General features: G+C 55.0%; 1 protein-coding gene across 2 annotated transcripts; it reads left to right on the top strand.

The window, feature by feature from the left end:
- The first annotated feature begins 57 nt into the window (after positions 1–57).
- On the top strand, positions 58–24,559 carry TMEM182 (transmembrane protein 182). 2 transcript variants are annotated; one of them, XM_078877208.1, is made up of 7 exons: positions 58–162; positions 275–448; positions 1,669–1,942; positions 13,755–13,911; positions 15,965–16,063; positions 22,407–22,544; positions 24,179–24,559. In XM_078877208.1, the coding sequence occupies exons 3-7, from the start codon at positions 1,757–1,759 to the stop codon at positions 24,430–24,432; spliced, it is 834 nt and encodes a 277-aa protein (XP_078733334.1). In that variant the 5' UTR covers positions 58–162; positions 275–448; positions 1,669–1,756; the 3' UTR covers positions 24,433–24,559. The 2 variants fall into 2 exon arrangements, with proteins under 2 accessions (XP_078733334.1, XP_078733335.1); XM_078877209.1 differs by lacking the exons at positions 58–162; positions 275–448 and adding an exon at positions 1,441–1,478.
- Positions 24,560–24,844: the final 285 nt, after the last annotated feature.

Here is a 24,844-nt window from a genome sequence, read left to right as displayed (position 1 = left end):
GCTGGCATGCTGACTGGGGTGGCGGCGTTCTGCACTGCCCGGCTGCGAGGGCTCCGTGGCGGCTCCCTCCCTCTCCCTCTCGGAGTTTAAGTCCAAGTTTGGCTGTGGGGAAGTGGGGAGAGTGCGGAGGGAGTCGCCACCGCTGCTGCTGCTGCATGCCAGGTACCCCAGCGGCTCGCCCCGACCACCCGCCCGCCACCAGTCCCAAAATAGCGGCCCCACCTCGACCACGACTCGCAGCCTCACCAGCATCGCCACTCTCACCCCGTGACAGCCAGACCCCGTGTCAGCCTCACCCCGAGTCAGCCAGGCCTCGCCATCCTCACCACAGCCCCTCATCCTCGGCTCCGCGACATCTGAAACGCTCCAGGCGGCTCGCGCAGCCCCGCGAGAGGAGGACGCGGCGGCCACAACTCAGGAGGCACGCGGAGCTCCTCGGCCACTGCAGGTGCGTGTGGAGCTCCCTGGCCTGCGCCGCGGGGCGCGCGTGTGGGGGGGGGGCTGTGGCGGAGAGTGGACGGGACCCCCATTCCTTCGTAGCCTGGTGAACAGAGAATCAACTGTGCGCTATGAATAAGGGTCCATTGGCCGAAACGTCGCCTACTGTTGCTGATGAATGTGTCGAGGTGTTGTACTCGTGGCGTGGCTCAGCGGTCGAGCGAGCGGCGCGCATTTGGGAGGTTGCAAGTTCAAACCTTGGCTGTGGGGGCGGCTCAGCGCATCATCGTCCCTCTCTCCGGGGTCATTAAATTTGAGTACCACTCTGTGGGGAAGTCGTTCACTCTGCGCCTCACTCATCTGCTCGTCTTGTTGTTTACTCGACTATGCATCTCACATTAGCCTATAACCAACAACATCACCCAGAAAGCGTCTGAGCGGAAGCTAAGCGTGTATGGGTGACCAACATGCATTTAATACCAGGTGTTATAGGCTGCTGCTGCTGTTGCTGCTGGGCAATGTGGGTAGCAGAGGGATCTACTGTGCTCCAAATACGTCTGTGCTCGCCGATTAGCTTCACCAACCCGCACTGACCAGCGTGGTGAAGTATGGTCACCCCCCCCCGCCTCCTCGTCCAGCAGTGGATGGTCGCGGTGAACGGGAGCGCCTCCAGTGGCTGCCGGGACCAGGCGGGCACCAACAAATCGTGTAACGCGTGCACCGTGAGCTTCACGTCTCAAACCAAAGTATTTTATTCTAGATTTGAAGTATTTATACCGGCAGCAATCGCCATCGTGGGTTGATCTCGGGGAGGGGGGAAAATAACACCGAGTCTCAAGACTCATTTTCACGAGGGTGCTGCATTGAGATATTTGGCACAAATCAGTGGCGTGATAAGTGAGCGGATGGCACGGAGCACTTCAATACTGTGAGCTGAGCCCGAGAACGATGGCTTTGTGGCTGATGTGGTGTCTGTACGCGTCTGTTGGGACAGCTGCCACTGGGGGTGCCCCCTTCTAACTGTGTTGAGATGCGATGAGGCAAGCGCTCCCCTTGACACCTCAACTCATTCACAACTCATTCTTAACAAACTCAACTCATTCTTATCAACCACAACGCATTCTTATCAATCACGACTCATTCTTATCAATCACGAATCATTCTTATCAATCACGAATCATTCTCATCAAACACGACGACTCATTCTCCTTTCCAAACGATGACAACTAGGAAGAGGAATCGCCACCGTGGTGGTTGTCCCCCTGTGTGATCGGAATCACCGCCGCCGCCGCCGCCAACGCCGATCGGGAGCACCACGATGGGGAGGGGAGCTGCCACGGTGAGCTTCAGCGTCGCCACGTTCATCGCCGCGCTGCTGGCGGCGGGGGCGGCCTTCTTCGCCCTGCTGGCGTTCGGCACCGACTATTGGCTGCTCGTCACCAAACTCTGCCCCGCGCCGCCCGGGCCCAACGCGACGGCCGTCGCCATCGCCGCGGCGCCCACGGTCAGTGGCTCCCAGCGGCCCCCGACTGTTCGTGTGTCCGTGTGTCAGTGTGCACGTGTGTCAGTGTGCACGTGTGTCAGTGTGTCCGTGTGCACGTGTGTCAGTGTGTCAGTGTGTCCGTGTGCACGTGTGTCAGTGTGTCAGTGTGCACGTGTGTCAGTGTGCACGTGTGTCAGTGTGTCTGTGTGCACGTGTGTCAGTGTGTCATTGTGCACGTGTGCACGTGTGTCAGTGTGTCAGTGTGCACGTGTGTCTGTGTGTCCGTGTGTCCGTGTGTCAGTGTGCACGTGTGTCCGTGTGTCAGTGCGTCAGTGCGTCCGTGTGTCCGTGTGTCAGTGTGCCCGTGTCATTGAGACCCTCCACTACTCGACACAGCCAAATTGAATTGTCACGTGGTGTGCAAGTATTCAGCGCGCCAACGCTAATGATTGCTTCAGCCCGCTCGCCGGGTGAGCTGAAGAACGATCCTCACGGCAAGATAAAGCAGCGATTTAGATGCGCGACGCTCAGCGTAGAACTGTGTCCAGCATCTTCAGCGCACGGTCTAGGAAGTCAGAATAAAGATCCTGGAAATGTTTTGTTCTGAATCAATAACGATTGGCGCGTCGTTAAATGCTTGTACAGTTGACTTTGTCTTGGCCGTGTCGGGTGTCAGAAGGTCTTAACGACACCAAAGTGACAAGATCACTGCGTGGCCTGCGTCCCTAGGGTACGGCGAATCTGGGGCTGACCGCCCCGGGCCCCGCGCTTGCCCCCCCCCCCCCCCCGTGCTTCAACATCACGGTGTAAGATGTCATACTTCCGCTTTAATTTGAATGCATAGGGGGGGCCCACACGGTGGGATTTTCCCTGCCCCCCCCCCCTTCACCCCCACGGACGGCCCTGGCCTTAACCACAAATAAACGAAGAATCATAATCGTGTAAGGACAAGGGACGGAGCCGCGTGGTCAACGAACCGCAGGCTGATCTCCGCGCCTTGGTCTGTAAACTCTGGTCGACATCCTCACAGCAGCGGCTTCTGGCTGCTGCCGTCGTCGCTATTAACGTCGCTATTATTTTAATTTATTATTTTATCTTTAGACGTGACTTAACCGAAAGAACCAAAGAATAATTCCTGCAGTCACGAAAGCTCCAAAATTAAGATTGAACCACTTCTACGGGGAAGTTTTAAGCTTATCTTTTTTCTCTTTCTGGCTATTTGTTCTCTCTGCCTGTGTCCTCTCTTTGGAATTTTCACACTTAAATTCTAACTTAGCAATCTTTGAAATACGTAATCAACCAGGCTATGCGTTAATTGTGTGTTGACCGACTCTCTGTGTTGCATTACATCACATTTCGATATTTTGCGAGGTTATTTAATTTTAGTGTGCCTTTCTCCTAATTTTCAAGCTTGCGTGCCGTGCCACGTCGTCATCTTACTTGCGCAGCAGCAACACGTTGCCGTCCACTCATTGATATGCTAATTTTCTCTGCCCCCTCCCTCTCTCCGTCCCCGCCCCCCCTCTCTATATTTAAGGGACCGTCACAGAAACGACCCCTCTCTCTGTGCCGATATGTGTCCTCTCTCTGTGTCCTTGTTCTGTCTGCTTGTATGTCTGTCTATAGTTTTCTAGTTAGGTCTTTAGAACTGATTTTTTCGTTTAGTTTGTTATCCTTCCCCTGCACCTCCGATTAACACGGTTGGCTGCATATGGGGCGAAAGAAGTTCAACATACACAGTTCATACAATGAGCGGTGAGGCGACAATACGCAGCGGCTAGGCAAACAGCCTGGAACCGTATACAATGCACACGCAGACAAACCACACAACGTGCATTTACTCTATGGTATTTAGCTTTTTTTTCCCACCCAAAAAATATTAATTTGGGATTGTAATAGCGGGGAAAAAAAACGTAATAACGGAACAAACTAGACGTCAACTGACAAGAATTTGTTAATTCTTAACGAACGCAATAACGCATCGTCGTCAATCAAATTAACGTTTATCGGTTTATACACCCCTATTACAGTGTACCATCCGGCTAATTGTTGATCATGAGATATCCGCCGGAAAGAATCATCACAGTGCCTGGTGGAGTGGCTACCGTCGGCTCAAAATGTTTGGGAAAACCCCTTCCGCCACCTGCCTGCAGCCTTGCGTCTGCATCCCTCTGCTCGTACCATGGGGGATACCCTCGCAAGGTCGTCTGGAAATAGAACGCCTCGCCCGATACCTCTCTCCTCAGCGGTGAACAATCAAGCCGTGTAGTCCTAATGTCAACTGAACGCTATATCTAGAATGTTTTAACTGACTGAACTTTAGAATCAGAATCTTTACTTGGACTTGCGGAGGAATCTGATCAGCTATAAAGCTCTTCATCACAGATGTCCAGTACGGGCGGGTCAGCGAGTTACCTCGGGCTGGGACTGGCTGAACGACACACGGAGCGATGACATCACGAACAGTGGCCATGTTAGTGTAGTGGTGGTATTGACGTGCGCCGACTGTGACAGTGATGGATCACGGGGCGGCGCGGGGTGCGGGGTTGGGCACGCGTTGTGGGCGTGGTGTGGACGCGCGCGCCGGGAGTGACAGATGACGGGGCGGCGCGGCGTGGGTGGTGAGGCACGATGAGATGTGGGAAAAGAGGATCGTAGCCAGCGCCCAGCGATTGGTCGAATAAGTGGGTGCTCGCAGCGACGTCCGCAGGTGGGGTATAAAGGGGGACGCGCGAGAGCACTCGAAAAGAGTTACCCAGTTGAAGACCCGAAGACGGAGCTGAAGACCTAGTGCCCCGAGACCCCTAGTCCCGCCGTCCTTGTGGGGACCGGGGCCCTGTGTGGCTCGGAGGCGAGGCTGTGGGACCCGGGGTCCGACGCCCCCGTGGGTCGGGCTGGGGACCCACAGTCGAGACGGATACCCCGGGCAGGGAGTGTCCCGAGTAGCTCAGTGGCGTTAGTCGCCGAGTAGCTAAGTGGATGTTGGTCATCCGAGTAGCTCAGTGGCGTTAGTCGCCGAGTAGCTAAGTGGGTGTTTGTCACCCGAGATACTAAGTGGATGTTGGTCATCCGAGTAGCTCAGTGGGCGTTAGTCGCCAAGTAGCTAAGTGGGTGTTTGTCACCCGAGATACTAAGTGGGTGTTTGTCACCCGAGATACTAAGTGGGTGTTTGTCACCCGAGATACAAAGTAGGTGTTAGTCACCTGTGAACGAGTTTGGTGAAATAAAGAGTGTGTTACCCGTGAAGTCGTCTCCCGCCGAGTTACTACATTACAACTGGCGTCAGAAGTGAACCTGTCTTCAAGAAGAATGGACACGAGGAAGACTACCCGTACCCACGAGCGAGGTCGGGAAGACGACGGCGTACCGGGGACACCAACCTCGGGAGGAGAGGACGAGGAGTTGCCGCCGATGCAGCCCTTCGCGGAGATGGCCGACGCTCCGCTTGCCTCCGACACCAGCCTCCAAGACGCGCACTCCCGGTTGGCGGAGTTGCTACTCGCCGCCGCCGCTGTCTTGGCCGACATCTCCGTTCCGGCGAGCGGAAAAACGGCTGCGGGGTTGGTGGAGGAAGCGACGTTGGAGGAATCCCGCCAAAAGGCGCTTCGCGCCAAAAGTCTGGAAGTTGCCGCCGTTTTTGGGGGGCCGCCACCGATTGGCGGGAAAGACGGACGCCACGTGGCCGGACACCTCCGCTCAGCGCAGCCCACGTCATCAGCGCGCGCCGGAGCTCTCCATTTTGCGCCTGACAACCGAGCCGACATTTTACACAACTACAGCGGAGCGCGGGAAAATCTCTCCGACGTCGACGACGATCGGGTCCTCCAGCAAAGATTGCCCGCGCTGTCGGCGTTCAAGGCGGATGGGGGCGACTGGGGAGCTTTCCAACGAAGGTTCCTCGCTCATCAGGAGATGTCGGGGTGGTCCGACACCACTGCCCTGCGTGCGTTGCCAGCGATGCTTGACGACGACGCGCTTGCAGCCTTCACATCTGCTGCAAGGTCGTCCCGCTCTATGCTCCAGGCCGCACTACACCTGATGGCGAAGGTGTTCGGGCCGCCCTCCACGTGTCGCCACCAGTTCTACGATCGGCGGAAGGTGGCTGGAGAAACGACGCTCGCCTATCGCACGGCACTACTCGCCTTGGCGGACGCAGCTTTTCCCCGCATGGATAAGGAGGGGAAGGACGCCATGGTGACGGAGCAGCTGCTGGCGTTGGCCCACGAGTTGGGGGTCCCCATCAATGTGGCGGACGAGATGGATATCTGCTCCCTGGCGATCGCCACGAGCATTCACGCGTACGAGGTCCTCAAACGCAAGCCGGGGGTCGTCTGCAAATGGGCGGGGAACGCGGCACTGGCCGCCACGATCGCCGAACCTCAGCCAGCTGCGGATCAGGAGCAGGCCTTCGCTGCATCGCGTCCGGGGGAGTGGAGAACGGGAGGTCGTTCGCCCACACGTTCACCCCGCAAGCTGGAGCAACCGAAACCTACGACGTCCGTCGTCTGCTACAACTGCGGCCTTCGGGGTCACGTCGCAGCCGGGTGCCGGGCCCCGCGTCAGCGCGCCACAGGACCACGTCGGGACGACGACCAGGGCCACAAGTCATCCCAACAAAACCCGGCAAGTCGCGGCACCTCACACGTTCGGTCCACAAACACGGCACATTCGGGTCGCCGCTTGGCGGTGGGGGGTTCGCGGCTGGGTGCCGGGGGTTCATTTCGGCGAGGGGGGTCCGTACGCGGCCCGCAAGCAGTCGAGTGGTCCGAATTGGCCCACAGGATCGTGGCTGCGTCGGCCGGGTCGTCCGTGGTAACGGGGTTCATTGACGGGGTTGAGGTCCGGGTGCTTGTTGACACGGGTGCGTCGGCCACCATCATCTCGGACCTTATTTATAACATTCTTCCCGTCCAAAGTAGACCCCTTCTGCCAGTAGACGTGCCATTTTATGCGGCGAATGGGGGATCCCTGGGGATCATCGGCCAGATTCGGGCGACTATTTGCATTGGTGACATCAAATTGGCGGGCCCTATTTTTGTATCATCATCGCTGGCCGTTCCCTGTTTGCTAGGTACGGACTTTTTGTCCAAAATGCCCATCAAAATTCTTATAGATCAGGCCTGCATAGAGCTTCCGTCAGGTCGGCGGGTTGCGTTCTTGACGGGCCCTACAAAAATGCGCACGGTTTGTGCGACGGTGCAGGCGCTGGCAACTCACACTGTACGGGTGCCCCCGGGATCGCAAATGTTAGTACCCCTTCGGTTCAGGAAGCCACTCGAGGTGGGTGCGGAGGCACAGGGGGTGCTGTTGGGGCCGTCTAACAGGGCCAGAAGGGGCCTCGACTTAGCGGTTGCTCAAACCATGGTGAGAGGGGACAGTGAGCCGTTCGTAATGGTCCTGAATACGGGGTCGCGGCCGGCCGTAATTGCGCAGGGAACGGTGCTGGCTCACGCCGCGCCGCTACCCGTTGAGGAACGGCTCGTGGCTCAAGCAGATTTCACTGTCAAGTCGCATCCTCCAAGTGATGAGGGGACTGAGTGGTTGGACTCGTTGTGTGCCGGTTCTGCTAACTTGTCCGAGGTGCAATTGGGAGCATTGAGGGGGTTGCTACTCGAGTTTGCTGATGTGTTCAGCAAACATAAGTACGATATCGGCTGCACTGACCTGTTGCGCCACCACATAGCTACAGGGGACGCGGCCCCTATTCGTCAGAATCCCTTCCGGCTCAGCCCAGCCGAGAAGGAACATGTGCAATCGGCGGTTAATGATATGTTGGCGGCCGATATCATTTCGCCCTCTTCTAGTCCGTGGGGTGCTCCTATTGTTCTAGTAAAGAAACAGGACGGGTCCTTGCGGTTTTGTGTCGATTTCCGCCGCTTAAACAAAATCTCGATGGCGGATGCGTATCCGCTCCCCAGGATGGATGAGTCGCTGGATGCCTTGGCGGGAGCACAGTTTTTTTCCACACTCGATCTGCTTTCTGGATTTTGGCAATTGCCACTCGATAACGAGTCTAAACCTAAAACTGCTTTCCGGACACCTGGTGGCCTATTTGAATTCAACCGTTTGCCCATGGGCTTACATTCCGCTCCCGCCACGTTCCAGAGACTCATGGAATTGGTTTTGTCGGGCCTCCAATGGGATACCTGTTTGATTTATCTCGACGATATCATCGTCTTTAGTCGGACTTTCGAGGAGCACCTCCAGCGACTGAGAGCGGTGTTCCTCAGGATGCGTTCCGCTAAGCTTAAATTTAAACCGGCTAAATGTTTTCTGCTTCGGGAATCGGTCAGGTATTTGGGCCATATCGTGAGTCGTTCAGGGATCTCGACGGACCCTGCTAAGACGCATTGCGTCAGCTCATGGCCAACGCCAACCTCGGTCACGGAGGTTCGCAGTTTCATTGGTTTCGCCTCCTATTACCGTCGTTTTGTCAAGCAATTTGCCACCATAGCCAGGCCCCTGCACGCTTTGACGGCTAAGGGTGTGAGGTTTCACTGGGGGGCGGAAGAGGAGGCTGCGTTCTGCTCCCTTCGTGACGCCTTGGTGCAGGCTCCCCCCTTGTGTTACCCCGATTTCACACAACCGTTTTTGCTTGACACAGACGCCAGCAACACGGGTATCGGGGGGGTGCTCTCACAGGTGGTCGGGGGGGTTGAACGGGTGGTCGCCTACGGTAGTAGAGTTCTTTCCCCCGCCGAACAACGCTATTGCGTAACTCGTCGTGAATTGTTAGCGATTGTGTTTTTTACACAGCAATTCAGGCCGTATCTTTACGGCCGTCATTTTACGGTCCGTACGGACCATTCGGCTCTACAATACGCTATGCGCGTGGCACAGCCATCGGGCCAATTGTCCCGATGGTTGGAAGTCCTTCAGGACTACCAATTCACGACGATTTACCGCAAGGGATTGCGACACTCAAATGCGGACGCCTTGTCGCGGTTGCCTCCGTGCACGGACTGCACATGTTTGTTGGGATCGGCGCGGTGCAAACCCCCGGTCGCCAGCACCCCGGGAGTTGCGCTCGCCGCCTCTGACACCCCGGGAGAGGACGCCCCCACGGGGAGGGATTCGCTGTTGTCGTTGCCCCTCGTTGAGTGGGGCCGTCTCCAGATGTCCGACAGCTCCCTACTTACGCTACGTCGGAAAGTTGGCGCTCCCGAGCTAGGGGAGGCGCGGGTCGGTTCCTGGGTGTGCAGACAGGGCCTTTTGATGAAGTGGGACAACATGTCCCGGCGTCACGTGCTCGTTGTGCCTGTTGCTATGCGGGGTAGGGTTGTTCTGGCAGCTCATGAACGGCTCATGCATCTGGGTTTTCACAAAACGCTCGCCCTAATCCAGCGAGACTATTATTGGCCGGGGATGGGTAACGACGTGGCGAATATTCTTAAGGGATGCGTAGGGTGCGCCAAAAGGAAACCGCCACCATTGGCAGCTAATCCACCGCTGCAATCCATTCAGGTTTCGCGTATAAACGAATTGGTAGCGTTGGACATCTTGGGGCCCTTTCCGGCTACACCAAGGGGAAATAGGTTCCTGCTGGTTGGCGTGGAATACTTCACCCGATGGCCTATGGCATGGCCGCTCGCCAACCAGTCGGCTGCGGCGGTGGCGGACGCCTTTGTCCAGGGTTATGTTTTGGACAAGGGCGCCCCCGAACGCTTGCTGACGGATCAAGGAAAGAATTTTTCGAGCGTTTTGTTGCGCGAGGTGTGCGACCTGTTGGGTACAAAGAAAGTGCGTACTTCCCCCTACCACCCGCAGACTGACGGGATGGTTGAGCGTCTGAACAGGACGATTACGTCTATGTTGTGCCAACAGGTCTGCGACGATCAGGTTGATTGGGACTTACAGGTGCCGGGGGTACTTGCGGCCTATCGAATGGCCCCTCATGCGGCGACGGGGTTTTCCCCATTTTTTCTTATGTATGGGCGGGAGGCCGATCCGGCCATGGACGTCCAACTGGGGATTTCCCAGCCACGTGCAAAATCTAAATTGGCAGACCACATCAAATTTAATATCGCCAAATTGACTGAAGCGCGGGAGGCGGCGAGGTTGAATTCGCGGTCGCGGCAAATTGCGAACGAGAGATTGCATGAGCGGAGGGTGCATACGCATGATTGGAAACCGGGCGATAAGGCCTGGCTGCATTGTCCACATGCACCGTTGGCTACGTCCCCCAAGTTGTTGAGACCTTGGAGGGGACCGGTGGAAATTGTGCGGGTTGCACGACCCCAGAGTATACAGATTAAATGGGGGAAACGCCGTTGGTATGTGCACCCCTCCCGACTGAAGCCCTATGCGGCACCGTGTGACCCCGTTCTGTGCCGTGACGACCGGGCGTGTGATGTGACCGTCGACTCGGGGAGGGAGGTGTCGCAGGCTGATCCTCACGTGTCTCCACCTGACCCACCCCCAGGTGCCTCGGGCTTGACGGCTGCTGACCGTCGGGAGCCTGAACCCCGGGGCACGCACGGGTCCTCGATGCCTGGCCGATGTCTTCCTGAACCGCCGGCACCACCGGACGTTCAACCGCGTCTGGTGCCGTACGACGGACCGGCAAGGCGGACTCGGGCTAGGGCTCAACAATTTTCATGAAGACGTTTTTTTCTCTACACCGAGCTCGCCCGGTGTTCCCCTCTGCCGGGGTATTGTCCCATTGTAGGGACGCTCGGAAAGAAGGGGACACCGCACGAGTCGAAAGAAAAAAAAAAATGTTGTCCATTTATTTTCCTTTCTGCATACACATTGCTATTGTCACTCGCCGGTTTGTATATATTGTTCTATTGTCGCGGTGGCATTGGTTGATGGTTGCGGATGGTAGTGTTCGCGTCGTGTTGTGTTGTTACGTTAGTTGTTGTTCTTGTTGTTGTGTTGTGTTACGGGGCACATAGGGCGGTTTGTATATTTTTATAGCAGCCGGGTCGGCTGCGAGCTATGTGGTAGGGGGTGATGTAGTGGTGGTATTGACGTGCGCCGACTGTGACAGTGATGGATCACGGGGCGGCGCGGGGTGCGGGGTTGGGCACGCGTTGTGGGCGTGGTGTGGACGCGCGCGCCGGGAGTGACAGATGACGGGGCGGCGCGGCGTGGGTGGTGAGGCACGATGAGATGTGGGAAAAGAGGATCGTAGCCAGCGCCCAGCGATTGGTCGAATAAGTGGGTGCTCGCAGCGACGTCCGCAGGTGGGGTATAAAGGGGGACGCGCGAGAGCACTCGAAAAGAGTTACCCAGTTGAAGACCCGAAGACGGAGCTGAAGACCTAGTGCCCCGAGACCCCTAGTCCCGCCGTCCTTGTGGGGACCGGGGCCCTGTGTGGCTCGGAGGCGAGGCTGTGGGACCCGGGGTCCGACGCCCCCGTGGGTCGGGCTGGGGACCCACAGTCGAGACGGATACCCCGGGCAGGGAGTGTCCCGAGTAGCTCAGTGGCGTTAGTCGCCGAGTAGCTAAGTGGATGTTGGTCATCCGAGTAGCTCAGTGGCGTTAGTCGCCGAGTAGCTAAGTGGGTGTTTGTCACCCGAGATACTAAGTGGATGTTGGTCATCCGAGTAGCTCAGTGGGCGTTAGTCGCCAAGTAGCTAAGTGGGTGTTTGTCACCCGAGATACTAAGTGGGTGTTTGTCACCCGAGATACTAAGTGGGTGTTTGTCACCCGAGATACAAAGTAGGTGTTAGTCACCTGTGAACGAGTTTGGTGAAATAAAGAGTGTGTTACCCGTGAAGTCGTCTCCCGCCGAGTTACTACATTACATTAGCATGGGTGTTGCCTTCTTGGCTCGCGGACTTTTTTTCTGCACCAGAAGCCTCTGACCATGAGCAGAGATACGGGGATGCGCGTGGCGCCGTGCAGGGGGCCATCGATCTGCGTGACAGCGCCATGCGATAGCTCACATCCTGGGAACTCGCGGTATTCCCTGAGCAAGATGAGGCCCTGACCTCTAACCCACACGGATCGGGTTTGAAACCTCCGAGGTACAACAACAAAAAACCCATGGCGTGTCGTGGGAAGAGGAATATTTCACAATGCCAGAACGTGGGGAGATCTACCTAGTAGTGTAATATTGTTTTTTTATATTTAAATGACAATACCGGGACTTTTAATGTCCTGGGAAGACTCACAGATGTCCAAGGACAAGTAGCCACCTCAACAATGTATGTATGTAGAAACTTCTTTCGCACCCTATGTAACCAACCGTGCTAATCGGAGGTGCGGGGGGAAGGACAACAAGCTAAACACAAAAATTCAGTTCTAAAGAAATTAGTTTTCAATGTAGATTTAGAAGTGCATCGCATAGCAACAACGTCCGGGAAAACCAGGACAGGTGGCAACTCCCCACCAAGCCCAGCGCGCCCGTGGCAGCATTGGAGGCCCTGGACACCTCCGTTGGCGACGAGAGGGCTCGGCAGGTGGTCGTGGACATAACCCTGACAACATTTTCATGAAATCATACAACTCAGGAATTAAAGTTATAAACAAAAAATGTTTTCCCCCATTAAACGGTTGCTTTAGAAACTGCAATTGACGGTATGCCAATTATATGATTTCATAATTTCATAATTCACAAATAATTTTTCATAAAGCATTTGTTTTTTATTCGATCCTGAAGGTATAAGATCAATGTTTTAACAATAACCCTCCACCACCCGACTGAGCCTATCAAATCAAGTCGTCACGAGGGCAAATGTACCAATTGATACTTTTTTTCAGCGAACCGCGGGAGTAATGTTGAAGAGAAAGCTACGTTTTTGACAAATCTGCACGACGTTTCAATGTAGTTGACACCCAGCATCATGAGCTGTTGACAAGAGCCCAGCTCTCGCAGCGAGGCCCCTTCTGGGAGCCCTGCTCCGTGAGACGCGCGTGCTCCCGTGCGTGGGGGGGGGGGTCTCGGGTTGCGACCGTGGGCTGGTCGGTGCCAGTCTGGCGCGGGCGCGGCGTGCCCGCTATGAGGGGCACGCGGCGCACGCAGGGCCAGGTGCGATCTCGTACAGACGGCAGGGCCTGGTGTAACCTCGTTCGGACAGCAGGGCCTCGGGTAGCAGGTAGTTAACATCTCGCCACAGTATTTGGCTGCTCTAAATGTCTACGTGATAAGCCACTTCACTGGGCTACCATTTGTGGTCAGGCCACTTCTGAAAAGGAGCTACATCGCTCAGTGGGCCTTGCCTGGTAAATAAAACTAGTTTAATAGTTCAGTTGGAATAGCAGGAGGTGCTCTGTGTTCCAGATGTACGGCTTGCTAACGACCCCTCCGTGAACCCTGACACGCTGCCCACGTACTGGATGGATATCTTAAGTATCAGACTGCTATCAAAGTCATCATAAAGAACTTATGCTGTCACATTCTTGTCTGTTTACTCACGAGCGCAGTAATCACCCGAATCCATTGCGATGTTTCTACAACTTCATTTTACTCATGAGCCATCTTTGTTACCGGGAATGTTGTTAGGACTCCGATTGTGCCTCGTTTTCAATTTATTCTGCAATGCAATTGTTTTTCGGTTGATTTCAATGTTCTTGCGTTGGCTCTGAATTCTATTTGGCTGTGTTTGTTGTTGTTCTCATATCCATTCGCTTCATTGCCGTACTTGGTCTTTCTTTTTGTCACGTGATTGCCTTCATCATCGTGGTGACCCAGCTCAACTCTCACGAATTAGACTCACGCTGTGGTCGTTTTGAGTTCTCACCTGGGTCGCACGAAACCAACTCGAGACCTGGGGGGGGGGGGCGGGGGGGGTTCCCCTGACGTGGGGGGTTCCCGTGGCGTGGGGCCAAGTGCCCGCACTCGCCCAGCGAGCGGCCGCCGCTGCTGCTGCCGATCTCTCTGCAGGATGCGGCGCTGAGTGCGGAGACCACGGGCGGTGCTGGCGGGCAGCAGCAGGGCGCTGAGGAGCACCGCGACGCCTTCTTCCTCCACGAGGGCTTCTTCTTCCGCTGCTGGATCTCGGGGGAGGACAACCGCGGCAGCCTCTGGAACTTCTGGCTGGGTGAGTCCACCGCCAGTTCCCCCGCACCTCGGCCCGCCCGTGCACTCGCCACGGGGGGGAGGGGGGGGTGCTGAATTGCCGAGTCTGGTCGCTATGGAGCGAATCACAGAGAGCCCCCCACCCACGTGGTGCACGGGTATCACCACCACCGCCACCTTCTCCTCCACCTCCTCCTCGTCGTCATGTCGTCTCACGTGCAACAAGAGCTGTGGCGGCTGTCGCAGCGTCAGCCGGGCGGTGTTGGCGGCGGGGTCGCGCCCCCCACGCAGCGTGGACGCACACGCTCGCCTCGGCGGCTCCGTCATGTCACGGGGCGTTTGTGCGAAGAAGCAGCTTCGGATGAACTGTCTGAGAGGTTGGGGTTTGTTGTTGCACAGCTGTATGTGTGGGGGGGGGGGGGTCAATGAGACACGGCCGTCCAGGGCGAGCGAGCCCAGCAGCTGTGGCACGACTCCCCCGATCCAGCATCGCGATTGAGCGCCCTCGCTGGAATGTCCCTCTGCCACCAAGTCGCATGGGACATCATCACGGCACATCACGTCTTGTCGACTCTTTACTTGTTTAGAGTTGTGTTGCATCTCAGATGCCTTCCACTGCAATCAAAATATTGTAATTATGAAAATGAGAAGCGCTAATAAAGATAATCTGTTTAATCTGTTTCATGACAGCAAGCAAAGACGCAATTAATATTAATCAGCTCGTGGGTGGCTCTGTCGCAGAACAGCGTGCCTCATGCCACCCAATCTGTAAGAGTGAGTATTGGGCCGTGCTGCATCTCAGGTGCTGGGAATTCCATATTCCTATGATGGGACGAAAAACTATACCGGACGGCTACTGCAGACTTATGCGAAATGGTACTCATTTTTATCAACGTCAGATTGATGATGGGCTGATTCGACCCCTGCACCAGGTTGTGAACTCGCGACTTACTTCCGCTTGTAGGTTAGATATCCGGCCATCCCAGTAAAGCGTTGGTTGGTTGGTACCTTTGAACCAACGTTGTGTCCAACGTTGGGCCCAACATTCCACATTTACTGGCGGATAGTGCCACCCCCAGGGAATAACAATTGCACCGTTCTAGAATGAACGTGAACCCGAGAGAGTATTCACCTCACTCCACTCGCAGCTCTGGGATATTTTTTGTATTATTTAAGCGATTTTTTTTTTTATTTTACCAGGTAAGAAGCGACCTGGCCATCACAAATGACAGATCAACGAAGTGGCTCGTCACGTGTACATGTATAGCAGCCAAATACTCTAAACGCGTGCTTCTGAATATGGAGGGAAAAACCGGAAGGCTCGGATGTAAAAATCCACGCGACCACGATGAGAGAGACATGCAAAATCCAAATAACAGGCGTCAGGGTCGGGATCGAAATCACGACCTCTTGTATACCAGGCGAGGTAGTTAACATCTCGCCACCGTGGCGACGTGCAGTCGGCAACCATCGGGTCCTCGATTTAAAGTGAAACCGCTCACTGACATCGGCCACGAAACAGGAGCTGAACTCGGTTCGCCGGGTTTACGATCGCCCTACATAGAGCTGTGCACCAACAACTGCGCAACCGCTCGCCGCACAACGCTGTGAGTCGTGGGGGCGCGCGACCGCAATGCTCGTGCTGTGAGTAGTGGATCCAAGGGACCCGCGGCGGGGAGAGGGGGGAATCGATCGTCCCCCCCCCGATTCCTTCAGACCACCCCCAAGCATTTGCATTTTATTGACATTCACCAGAAGAAATTAATTGAATGCGTCAGTATATTTTATTCATGTAGGGGGACCCGTTTTAAAAAGCTTGGAATTCTTGGACCACCTCAAAGCCCCGCCCTCCCTCCACGCTGGGAAGTTTCTCGTTCGGCCCCTGGGAACGAAAGTTGACCCCGTGGAGCCCTGCTGACGCGCGCGAGCTGTCCCCCCACGGACTCCGCGTCCCATAAAACCTCCCACCCACCCCCCGTGGCCCCGGATGAGAGGGGGTGATGGAATACTCTCTGGGGGTCTACAGCTGTACGATTCCCGCTTTCGTGTCCGTGTCCCCCCCCCTCTCCCCACAGCCCCCCACGGGAGGAAGAACTGTTCACCCTCACGCCTCTTCCCCCTGCCGGACCAAGCGTTGCAGGGAAACTCGACGTCTGACAGCCACGAGCTGTTCGGTGAGTGCTGCTCAAAGGCAACAATGCAGGAATATTATTATTATTCTGCTGGCTTGTCCAGAAAAATCCTCGCCGAGTCTCAAGACTCTTTTTCAGGCGGGTCCTGCCATGTTTTTTTGCAGGGGGTAGTGATGTTGATGCTGCTGCTGCTGTGCAATCCCAATTACATAACTGTCAACCCCTTATCAGTGCCTACCTTATTACAGACCAATTCAAACATTATTGATCACCCCGTGTCCTAATAAATCTCAACGTTCATCTACAAAGTCCCATCACATGGGAGAAACACAAAAAAGTCCCATATTGAAAGGCCTGTACGCCATATGGACCTAAAAAACTCAATTTCTTTATACAAGAATACGGAGTAAACCGTAAGGGTTGACATTTTTGCAATTTAGTTAATTTACATTATAATGTTTCAGCATTGGCATGTTTGGCCAATACCGGTTACGTTGTATGTAACTTTTATTATTATTTTATCTTATGGGAGGAAACCGGAGACCCCGGAGGAAACCCACGCAGAACAGTGAGGGAGAGAACACACACACAGACACACACAGACACATAGACACACAGACACACACAGAGACACACAGACAACACACACAGAGACACACACACAGACACATAGACATACAGAGACTCCACACGCAGAGACTCTACACCCAGAACAGGGAGAGAGAGAACACACACACAGACACATAGACACACACAGAGAGAACACACACAGACACATAGACACACACACAGACACATAGGCACACAGAGACACATACAGAGAGACACATAGACACACACAACAACAACAACAACAACCGCCATTCGCCACTAAGTGGCGGTGACGTCACCACGACACTTGTGCCAGGCCATGTGCACCTTGAGGCCACGTGAAGTGTCGAACGCCCGCTGGCAGGAGGTCACGGGGCAGATCCAGGTGCCACAGGTCGACTGACCGAGATGACCAAGATGCACCACCTGTGCCCCCTACTGTACCAACTTTCTGTGCTTTATCCACCCGGCGCTCCGCTCGTTGTTGTGAGCGTCGCTCCTCCGCCCTCCGTTGTTGTTGGAGGGCGACTGCCTCCAACTGCCCAGTAGCGTCCTTCACGAGCCTCCTCCACAGAGGCCGATCTTGACACCGCTGGTACCAGTCATCGGCAAATCCACTCAGCTCCACGTCCTCCTGTACCACATCACTCCATCTTTTCTCTAGCCCGTGCCGGGCCCGTTTAGCCCCCTCGATCCGGCCGAACAAAAGCTGTTTAGGCATGCGGTGGCTGGGCATGCGGGCTACATGACCCAGCCAACGCAGCCTTGCCTCCCGGAGGAGCTCACCAATGGGACTTTGCCCAGATCTTTCAAGGATTTGTGAGCTCCTCACACAATCCAGCCTGGTTAAACCCAGGATAGATCGTAGGCAGGCCAGCCTAAATGTTTCCAACTGGCGAAGATGCTCCATTAGGGGGGTCCACGTTTCGCAAGCGTAGAGAAGGGAGGGAATGACTGTGGCCAAGAAGACCTGAAGCTTCGTGCGGAGTGACAGACCAGGTAGCTTCCACACAGTGTTACGCAACCGATGGAAAGATATTGCCGCTCGACTGATTCGGAGTGAGACCTCTGCTGTTAAACTGGAGCCGGTGATAAGCACACTGCCCAGGTATGGGAAACTCTCCACTCTCTCCACTACTGCCCCATCACCGATTGGGAGTTGTGGGGGTGGAGTGTCCGATGGTACAAAATACCCAGGCAGGTGCTTAGTTTTGGTGGGGCTGATGGTAAGGCCCTACCTCTTAGTGGCACGCTCCAGTCTCAGCAGCAGCGTCTCCAACTCCTCTTCTGAATGAGCAGCTATTACCAAATCATCGGCATACATAACGTGGTTGACCAATAGGGAGCCATCCCATGATCGCACCCAGGCATCGATCAGCCTCCCATTATATCTGTACCAAATGGAAATTCCCCCGGTACAGTTATTGAAGGCTTCACGAACTACGCGGTCAAAATAGATGTTAAATAATGTTGGAGCCAGAGGACATCCCTGTCACACCCCAAGGTGTACAGGGAAAGGCTCTGACTCCCGGCCACGTAGTTTTACCTGGGCCCGCTCACCATCATGAAGGTCCTTAATGATCGTGAGCAGAGGGTCAGGGACTCTGAAAGCATGAAGAACAACCCAGAGCCCAGGCCTACTGATGGTATCATAGGCCTTGACCAGGTCAATAAAGCAGAGATGTAGGTTTTGTTGGAATTCCCTATACCTCTGCTGTAGCAGACGGGCAGAAAATATGGCATCTGTGCAGGACTGCCCTTTCCTGAAACCGCATTGGGGCTCCGCAAGCCTCTCCTCAGCGTGCCTAGCAAGGCGATGTTGAATAATCCTTGCCAGGACCTTTCCCGGCACACTGAGGAGTGAGATGCCCCTGTAGTTGTTACAGTCTGTGCGCTCCCCCTTCTTAAAGAGGGGGACCACCAGGGCATCCTTCCAATCCTGCGGAACCCGTCCAGTGGTCCAGACTGTTGTTATGATGTCATATAGGGCAGTCTGTGCACAAACGCCACCCACCCTGAGCATTTCGCTTGGGAGATCATCTCTGCCCGGTGCCTTTCCTGGTCTCAGACTCCGGATCGCCTTCAGTACTTCCTCAACAGATGACACCTCAGCCAGCCACTCACAGGGGGTGACCTCTTCCACTATTTGAGGCACCGCAGCCTCAGCAGGGTTATCCCCACTTTGTGCCATGATGTTTTCTAGGCTGAGGGATTTCCCCTCCCCCAGGACCTCACAGAAATGCTCAGCAAATCTGCAAACCTGTTCCTGGGGGTCGGAGATTGGATCACCGTTTTTTCCCCTAATGATGGTAATAGGTGTGGCGCTGCAGGTTACTTTTTTAATGGAATTAAATAGTGATTTGTGATCACGGGCCACTGAGGCAGACTCCATCTCCTCAGCAACCCGCGACCACCACCCATCCTTGCAGTGCCTTACGGCTCTTCGAACCTCCGAGCGAAGGGTGCGGTAAACCTCCTCACTCTCTGACGTGGGATGCTGTAGCCAATGAGAGTGGGCCTGTCGCTTTTTCTCAACTAACCTGAACACCTCCTCTGTCAGCCAGGTTTTCTGGGGAGGTCTGGACCGCGTACCCAAGGCAGCCATTGCAGCTGCATGAGTCACAGTCCTAAACCTCGCCCATTTACCCTCGACATCAGGAGGAGTGGGGGACGATGCCAACCCCAGCTGCAAGCGATGATGAAATTCTCGCTTGCAACTTTCATCAGCTAATTGAAACCAGGCCACTTTTGGTTGGAATGGGGTCCTGGGTGTACACCCACCACCGGAGTGGAAGAATGGCAGGCGCATCTTACAGATGACTAGTCGATGGTCAGAGGGCAGATCAGCTCCACGGTAGGTCCTGGTGTCAAGGACATGGGCTCGCATCCGCTGGTCCGTCACTATATAGTCCAGCAGATGTTCTTGCTTGGACCCGGCATGCATCCATGATGTTATGTGGATGCGCCGATGCCGGAAGAGCGTGTTGGTAATTACAAGCCCATGGGCTGCACAAAAATCTAGCAGCCTCCTACCGTTGTTATTGAGCTGATCTGGCCCATGCCTTCCAATCACTCCAGACCAGGTACCAGCATCATGACCAACTCAGGCATTGAAGTCACCCAACAAGATGACTCTGTCCCGAGTGGCCACTTTAGCCAGCACCTGTGACAGGAGGTCATAGAAGGCATCTGACTCATCGGCTTTGCCTGCATCCCTCCACGGATGTTCGTCTTCTGTGGGGGCATAAGTAACCACGACCACCACTCCTCGCCTCCGGTTGATGGGAAGGCGAGCCCAAAGTATTCTGGGGCTTACAGTTTCCCACACCTCGTCGCCACGCTCCCACGCCCCCTTCATTCTTTTGTTCAGAAGAAGAGCCACACCCTGTTGTTTGGCAGTCTCCTGCCCCGAGTGGAGGACTGTTCACCCCTCATGGTGGCAGGAGCCAGAACCGGTCCACCGGACCTCTTGAATGCCACAGAGATCCAGGCGGTACCGGTCCAGCTCCCGACAAAGGAGTGGCAGCCTCTCCTCCGCAGTGAGCGTTCGAACATTCCATGTGGCCACACGAAGTGGTTTTTCGTTGTTTCTGGAGGAGCCCCGAGGGTGAAGATTCAACCTCCTGGCTCCGCCCCCCCGGGGCCTCCGGCACAAGCTTATTTGTTACATATTTATGTTTAATTCGTAGTCTCGTGGTAATGAATTGAAGGTGGAGGGGTTACCAGCCCCTCGCACCCGTCCACAGCCCCCGTTTAGCCACTGTGGTGGTCACAGACGCCATGAGGGGAGAGGCCAATGGGCATTGGCCCTCCCCCCACAACACTGTCCACGACAGTGTTGCCCGTCCGGCACCGCGAGGAGGTAGGGGGTTATTTTGCCGGACACACACACACACATAGACACGCACACACATAGAGACTCATAGACACACAGACACACACAGAGACACACAGACACACACACAGCCACACAGACACGTAGACACACAGAGACACACAATGAATGAACACTACAGCATCATAACATTGTCTTAGATAACTTGAAACTCAACATTAAATCCTGAATGGACCAGACACCTACATAAGTACTGAACAGCTATACAAGAGAATAAGCTACTGTGTTAAATAAAGGCACATCGTGTAATCATCACACTGCACCCCAAATGTACATCACTACATATAACTATGGATGAGACATTTCGCCATCCTTGCTCTCAAGATCGCAATATAGTTACTTGAGTACAAGTCTGACTCGACTTATTAAATTACAAGTAACATTCACAATAAGGCAGGTTGCAGGCTTCGTTGTTCACTAGGCCTCGTATTTATCATAACAATTTAACAGCATTATAAAGGCAGTTACAGCATTATAACGGTCGTTCTAACATTATAACAACATCCCCAATATTATAAAAACATAAACGAACTTACAGACAATGCTTCTTAAAGTCCCACAATGTACAGTTACAGCTGTCTTCACTGGGACGCAATGTGTGCACCATTTTGAACTCTGTGTAATGGCGGACGCCAGCCTCGTGGTTGAAAGACTGTCAAATCGTAACTTCCCGTTCACGTGACCAATCTCAACCTCAAAACAGGAAATGCCTGTGTACACACACCCCCACTCTTGCCGTGGAGCAAAACACCTGCCGTGAGGCAGAACACTCCCTGTCTGGTATCTAGGAGATACCACCATTTATTTTCTATCTCATAAACAAATGTGTAACAACTTCAACGGGTCAAATTATTTGTCCAAATCTTTGCGAGAGTAAAGTAGTACTGTCTCAGCTATAGGCCTGACGAAAGTTCTTGCGACACCTTACTTCGCTATCATAACCTCGACCTTTCGAACTTTTCCATCAGCACTGGGAATTGACTTGAGGATGTGGCCCATTGGCCACTCATTCCGTTTGGCTTGGTTGTCCTTCAGTAGGACGAGGTCACCTTGGATATCTGGTCTGTTCGACTGCCACTTGCTGCGCACTTGGAGTGTCGCAAGGTACTCGTTTTTCCAGCGATGCCAGAACGTGTTGACGAAGCTCTGCACTTGTCTCCATTGACGTCTGTAGAGGTCTGCAGTGCTGACCTCCTCGGTGGGTGCTGTGAGCACGTCTGTCTTCTGGGTAAGAAGTGTAGCAGGAGTCAAGATGAATGGTGACTCCGGGTCGGTTGAGACGGGGATCAGGGATCTTGAATTAATTATGGCTGAGACCTCGGCAAAGAGAGTGGTCAAGACCTCGTGAGAGAGCCGTGTGGACCCGACATCACACAACATGGAGTCGAGAATGCGTCGAGCAATCCCGATCATGCATTTCCAGGCTCCACCCATATGCGAAGAGTGAGGAGAAGATCCATGTGCAGCCTTGGTCACTAATGTATTTCCCTACAGTCACACGGGGTGAGGGGTGACACCTTGCCGAGTGTTACTCCCCACACACGGAGTGAGGGGTGACACCCTGCCGTGTGTTGCTCTCACACACAGGGCGCAAGTGGAGAGCCACCAGGTGCCCTCTGCGGGCCACTAGCGCCGCGCGTGTGTGGAGCGGGGGAGGCGGCGACGGTTCGCGCCACGAACCCGGCCTGGGCCTCCTTTTGGTCCACTCAGCCTCAAATGAGTACCTGGCGAGATGTTTTGACATCGCCACTGGGGAGATAAATGCGGCCGGGCGTGGTGTTGGCCACCCACCCCCTCGTGTGCTGTCCTGGCCTTCATAGGTGCTCGCTAACAGCCCTTTCCCCTACAGCCTGTTAAAGGCTACACGGGTGACCTTTGTCTGTGTGCGTGTCCCTGCAGCCCTGCGCCAGTCGTGGACCGTGCTGCTGCTCGTGGCCCTGGGCCTGGTGTTGGTTGCCGGGCTGCTCGCCATCTGCGCTTCTCCCAAGAACAGCGCGTTGGCCTACAAGGTGGCAGGCGGAATCTTTGTCGCCGCTGGTGAGGACACCGCTGGCCTGGCATAGCGAGCGGTTCGCTGTCGCTCAATCAGCATGGGAGGCGTTGTTGCCCTGCAGGGCGCAGTGGTGGCGAGATGTTAACTACCTCGCCCGATATACAGGAAGTCATGGGTTCAATCCCAACCCTGACGCCTCGATATTAGGAGTTTGCGTGTCTCTCTCCCCATGGTCGTGCCGACTTTTCTCCGGGTCCTCCGGTTTTTCCCTCCACATTTAGAAACGCGCATTTAGAGTATTTGGCTGCGATAATGTCCACGTGATAAGCCACTTCGTAGCTCAGTGGGTGTTACCTGGTAAAAAAAAAAATAGTCGTCGTAGGACTTGTTGTAACTTACTGACCCACCCCTACTGGACATCCTGTGAAAAGAACTTCATAGCTTATCGGATTCCTACTCCAGTCTAAATATATATGATTCTGAGAGCCGAATCTATAGGCTAACCGCTGTTGACTTCCCCACAAAGCGGAACCTATTTTAACGACCACAGCGGTAGGGATGATGGGCTGAGTCAACCACCGCCCACCCCAACCAGGATTTGAACTCGCATCCTTCCGCTTGCAAGTCGCTCACTCAGCGTGTCGAGGTGCCCGTAGAGGGGTCCACGCGGGAGCCCCCCGCTGTGCAAGGCACGCACAGCGGGGGGCTCTGCATCCACCAGCAGAGCGGATTCCCGTGTGAGTATTAAACACGTGGCCTTGGGGTCTGATGTCAACCCCAAAGACAAGAAGACAAAGGTCCCCCGTATAGCTTTAACAGACTGTTGGGGAAAGTGCTGTTAGCGAGTAGAACCTATGAAGGCCGGTATGGCACAAGAGGGGGTGGGTGGTCAGTATCACGCCTGGCCGCCTTTGTCTCCCTATTGGCAATGTTTACACATAGCGCCAGGTACTCATTTGAGGCTGAGTAGACCTAGGGGAAGCCCTGGACCGGTTTAAATATTTGCCACTGTTGTTGATCATGAGCGGGAAACAAACTCGGATAGCCGGGTTCGTATCGCAGTGCGCTAACCGCTAAACTACCGCTCTTTCCACGCAGGTACTCTCACCAAGGCCGTAATTATAATATATATTGAGAGACACATCCCCCTCAATATTCAAATATGCTCAAAATGTCTCCCATAAAATATTGCTATCCAATAGATTTCTGTTTATATGATTGTGGTTATGGTTGTACTTTATCAATCCCTAATCTCTGCCATTACATACAATGAAACAAGAAAAGGGAAAAAAGAAAAAAAACAGAGCAATGTAATAAATACAATACACTATTAGACATTATTGTAAAAATTAATAAAAAGTCTATCCTATGTGTTAGTAAAAAAAAAAAAAATTTAGACAGGAAATTAGTTTTCAAATTAAAATTTATTTTCTGGGGGGGGGGGGGACCCCCAGACCCCCTGGAAGATTTGGTCCCCCCCAATGTTGACTCCATGGCTACGGCCTTGACTCACACGCATCTCCTCCTGCCATCCACTACCCACTGCATGAATGTGTCCCATCCACTTTGCGTGAATGACACTGCAGAGTCTCCGAGACCTCTCACGGCCGAGTGGATCACGACTCGTGTGTTGTGTGTGCACGCCCGTGTCTCCCCCCGCCCTCCCCCGCTGGAGCAGGGGTGCTGTTGCTGCTGGTACTGCTGCTGCTGGTGCTGTGGCTGGAGGCGCTGGTCTCCCTGGAGGGCTACGTGTCCGCAGAAGCGGGAGGCGTGGCCCCTCCGGCACGCTCCGCGTGCCCCGACGGCGCGGTGGGGGCGCACTATGGCTGGTCGTTCATCGTGGCCGCGCTGGCCGTGCCGCAGGCCGTGCTGGCCGGAGTGCTCTTCCTGCTCATTGGCAGAGCGCTGTGCCGCTACCCGTACACGTCCTAGGCCTGCGTGACCAGCCGTCACCACCGCCGCGGTTGCCACGGAGCACACCCCTTGCTCCCCCCTCCTCCCACCCCTTGCTCCCCCCCTCCTCCCACCCCTTGCTCCCCTCCTCCTCCCACCCCTTTCCCCTCCCACCCCTCGCCCCCCCCCCCTCTCCTCCCACCCCTTGCTCCCCCCTCCTCCCACCCCTTGCTCCCCTCCTCCTCCCACCCCTTTCCCCTCCCACCCCTTGCCCCCCCTCTTCCCACCCCTTGCCCCCCCTCCTCCCACCCCTTGCTCCCCCCCTCCTCCCACCCCTTGCTCCCCCCCTCCTCCCACCCCTTCCCCCTCCCTCCTCCCACCCCTTTCCCCTCCCTCCTCCCACCCCTTTCTCCTCCCACCCTGTGCCCCCCCCCCCTCCTCCCACCCCTTG

This window comes from Lampetra fluviatilis, chromosome 47 (genome assembly GCF_964198595.1).
Source record: "Lampetra fluviatilis chromosome 47, kcLamFluv1.1, whole genome shotgun sequence".
In the NCBI taxonomy this organism is placed as follows: domain Eukaryota; kingdom Metazoa; phylum Chordata; class Hyperoartia; order Petromyzontiformes; family Petromyzontidae; genus Lampetra; species Lampetra fluviatilis.
The sequence above is the reverse complement of the archived record's forward strand: the minus strand, read 5'-3'. Positions and strand labels throughout refer to the sequence as shown.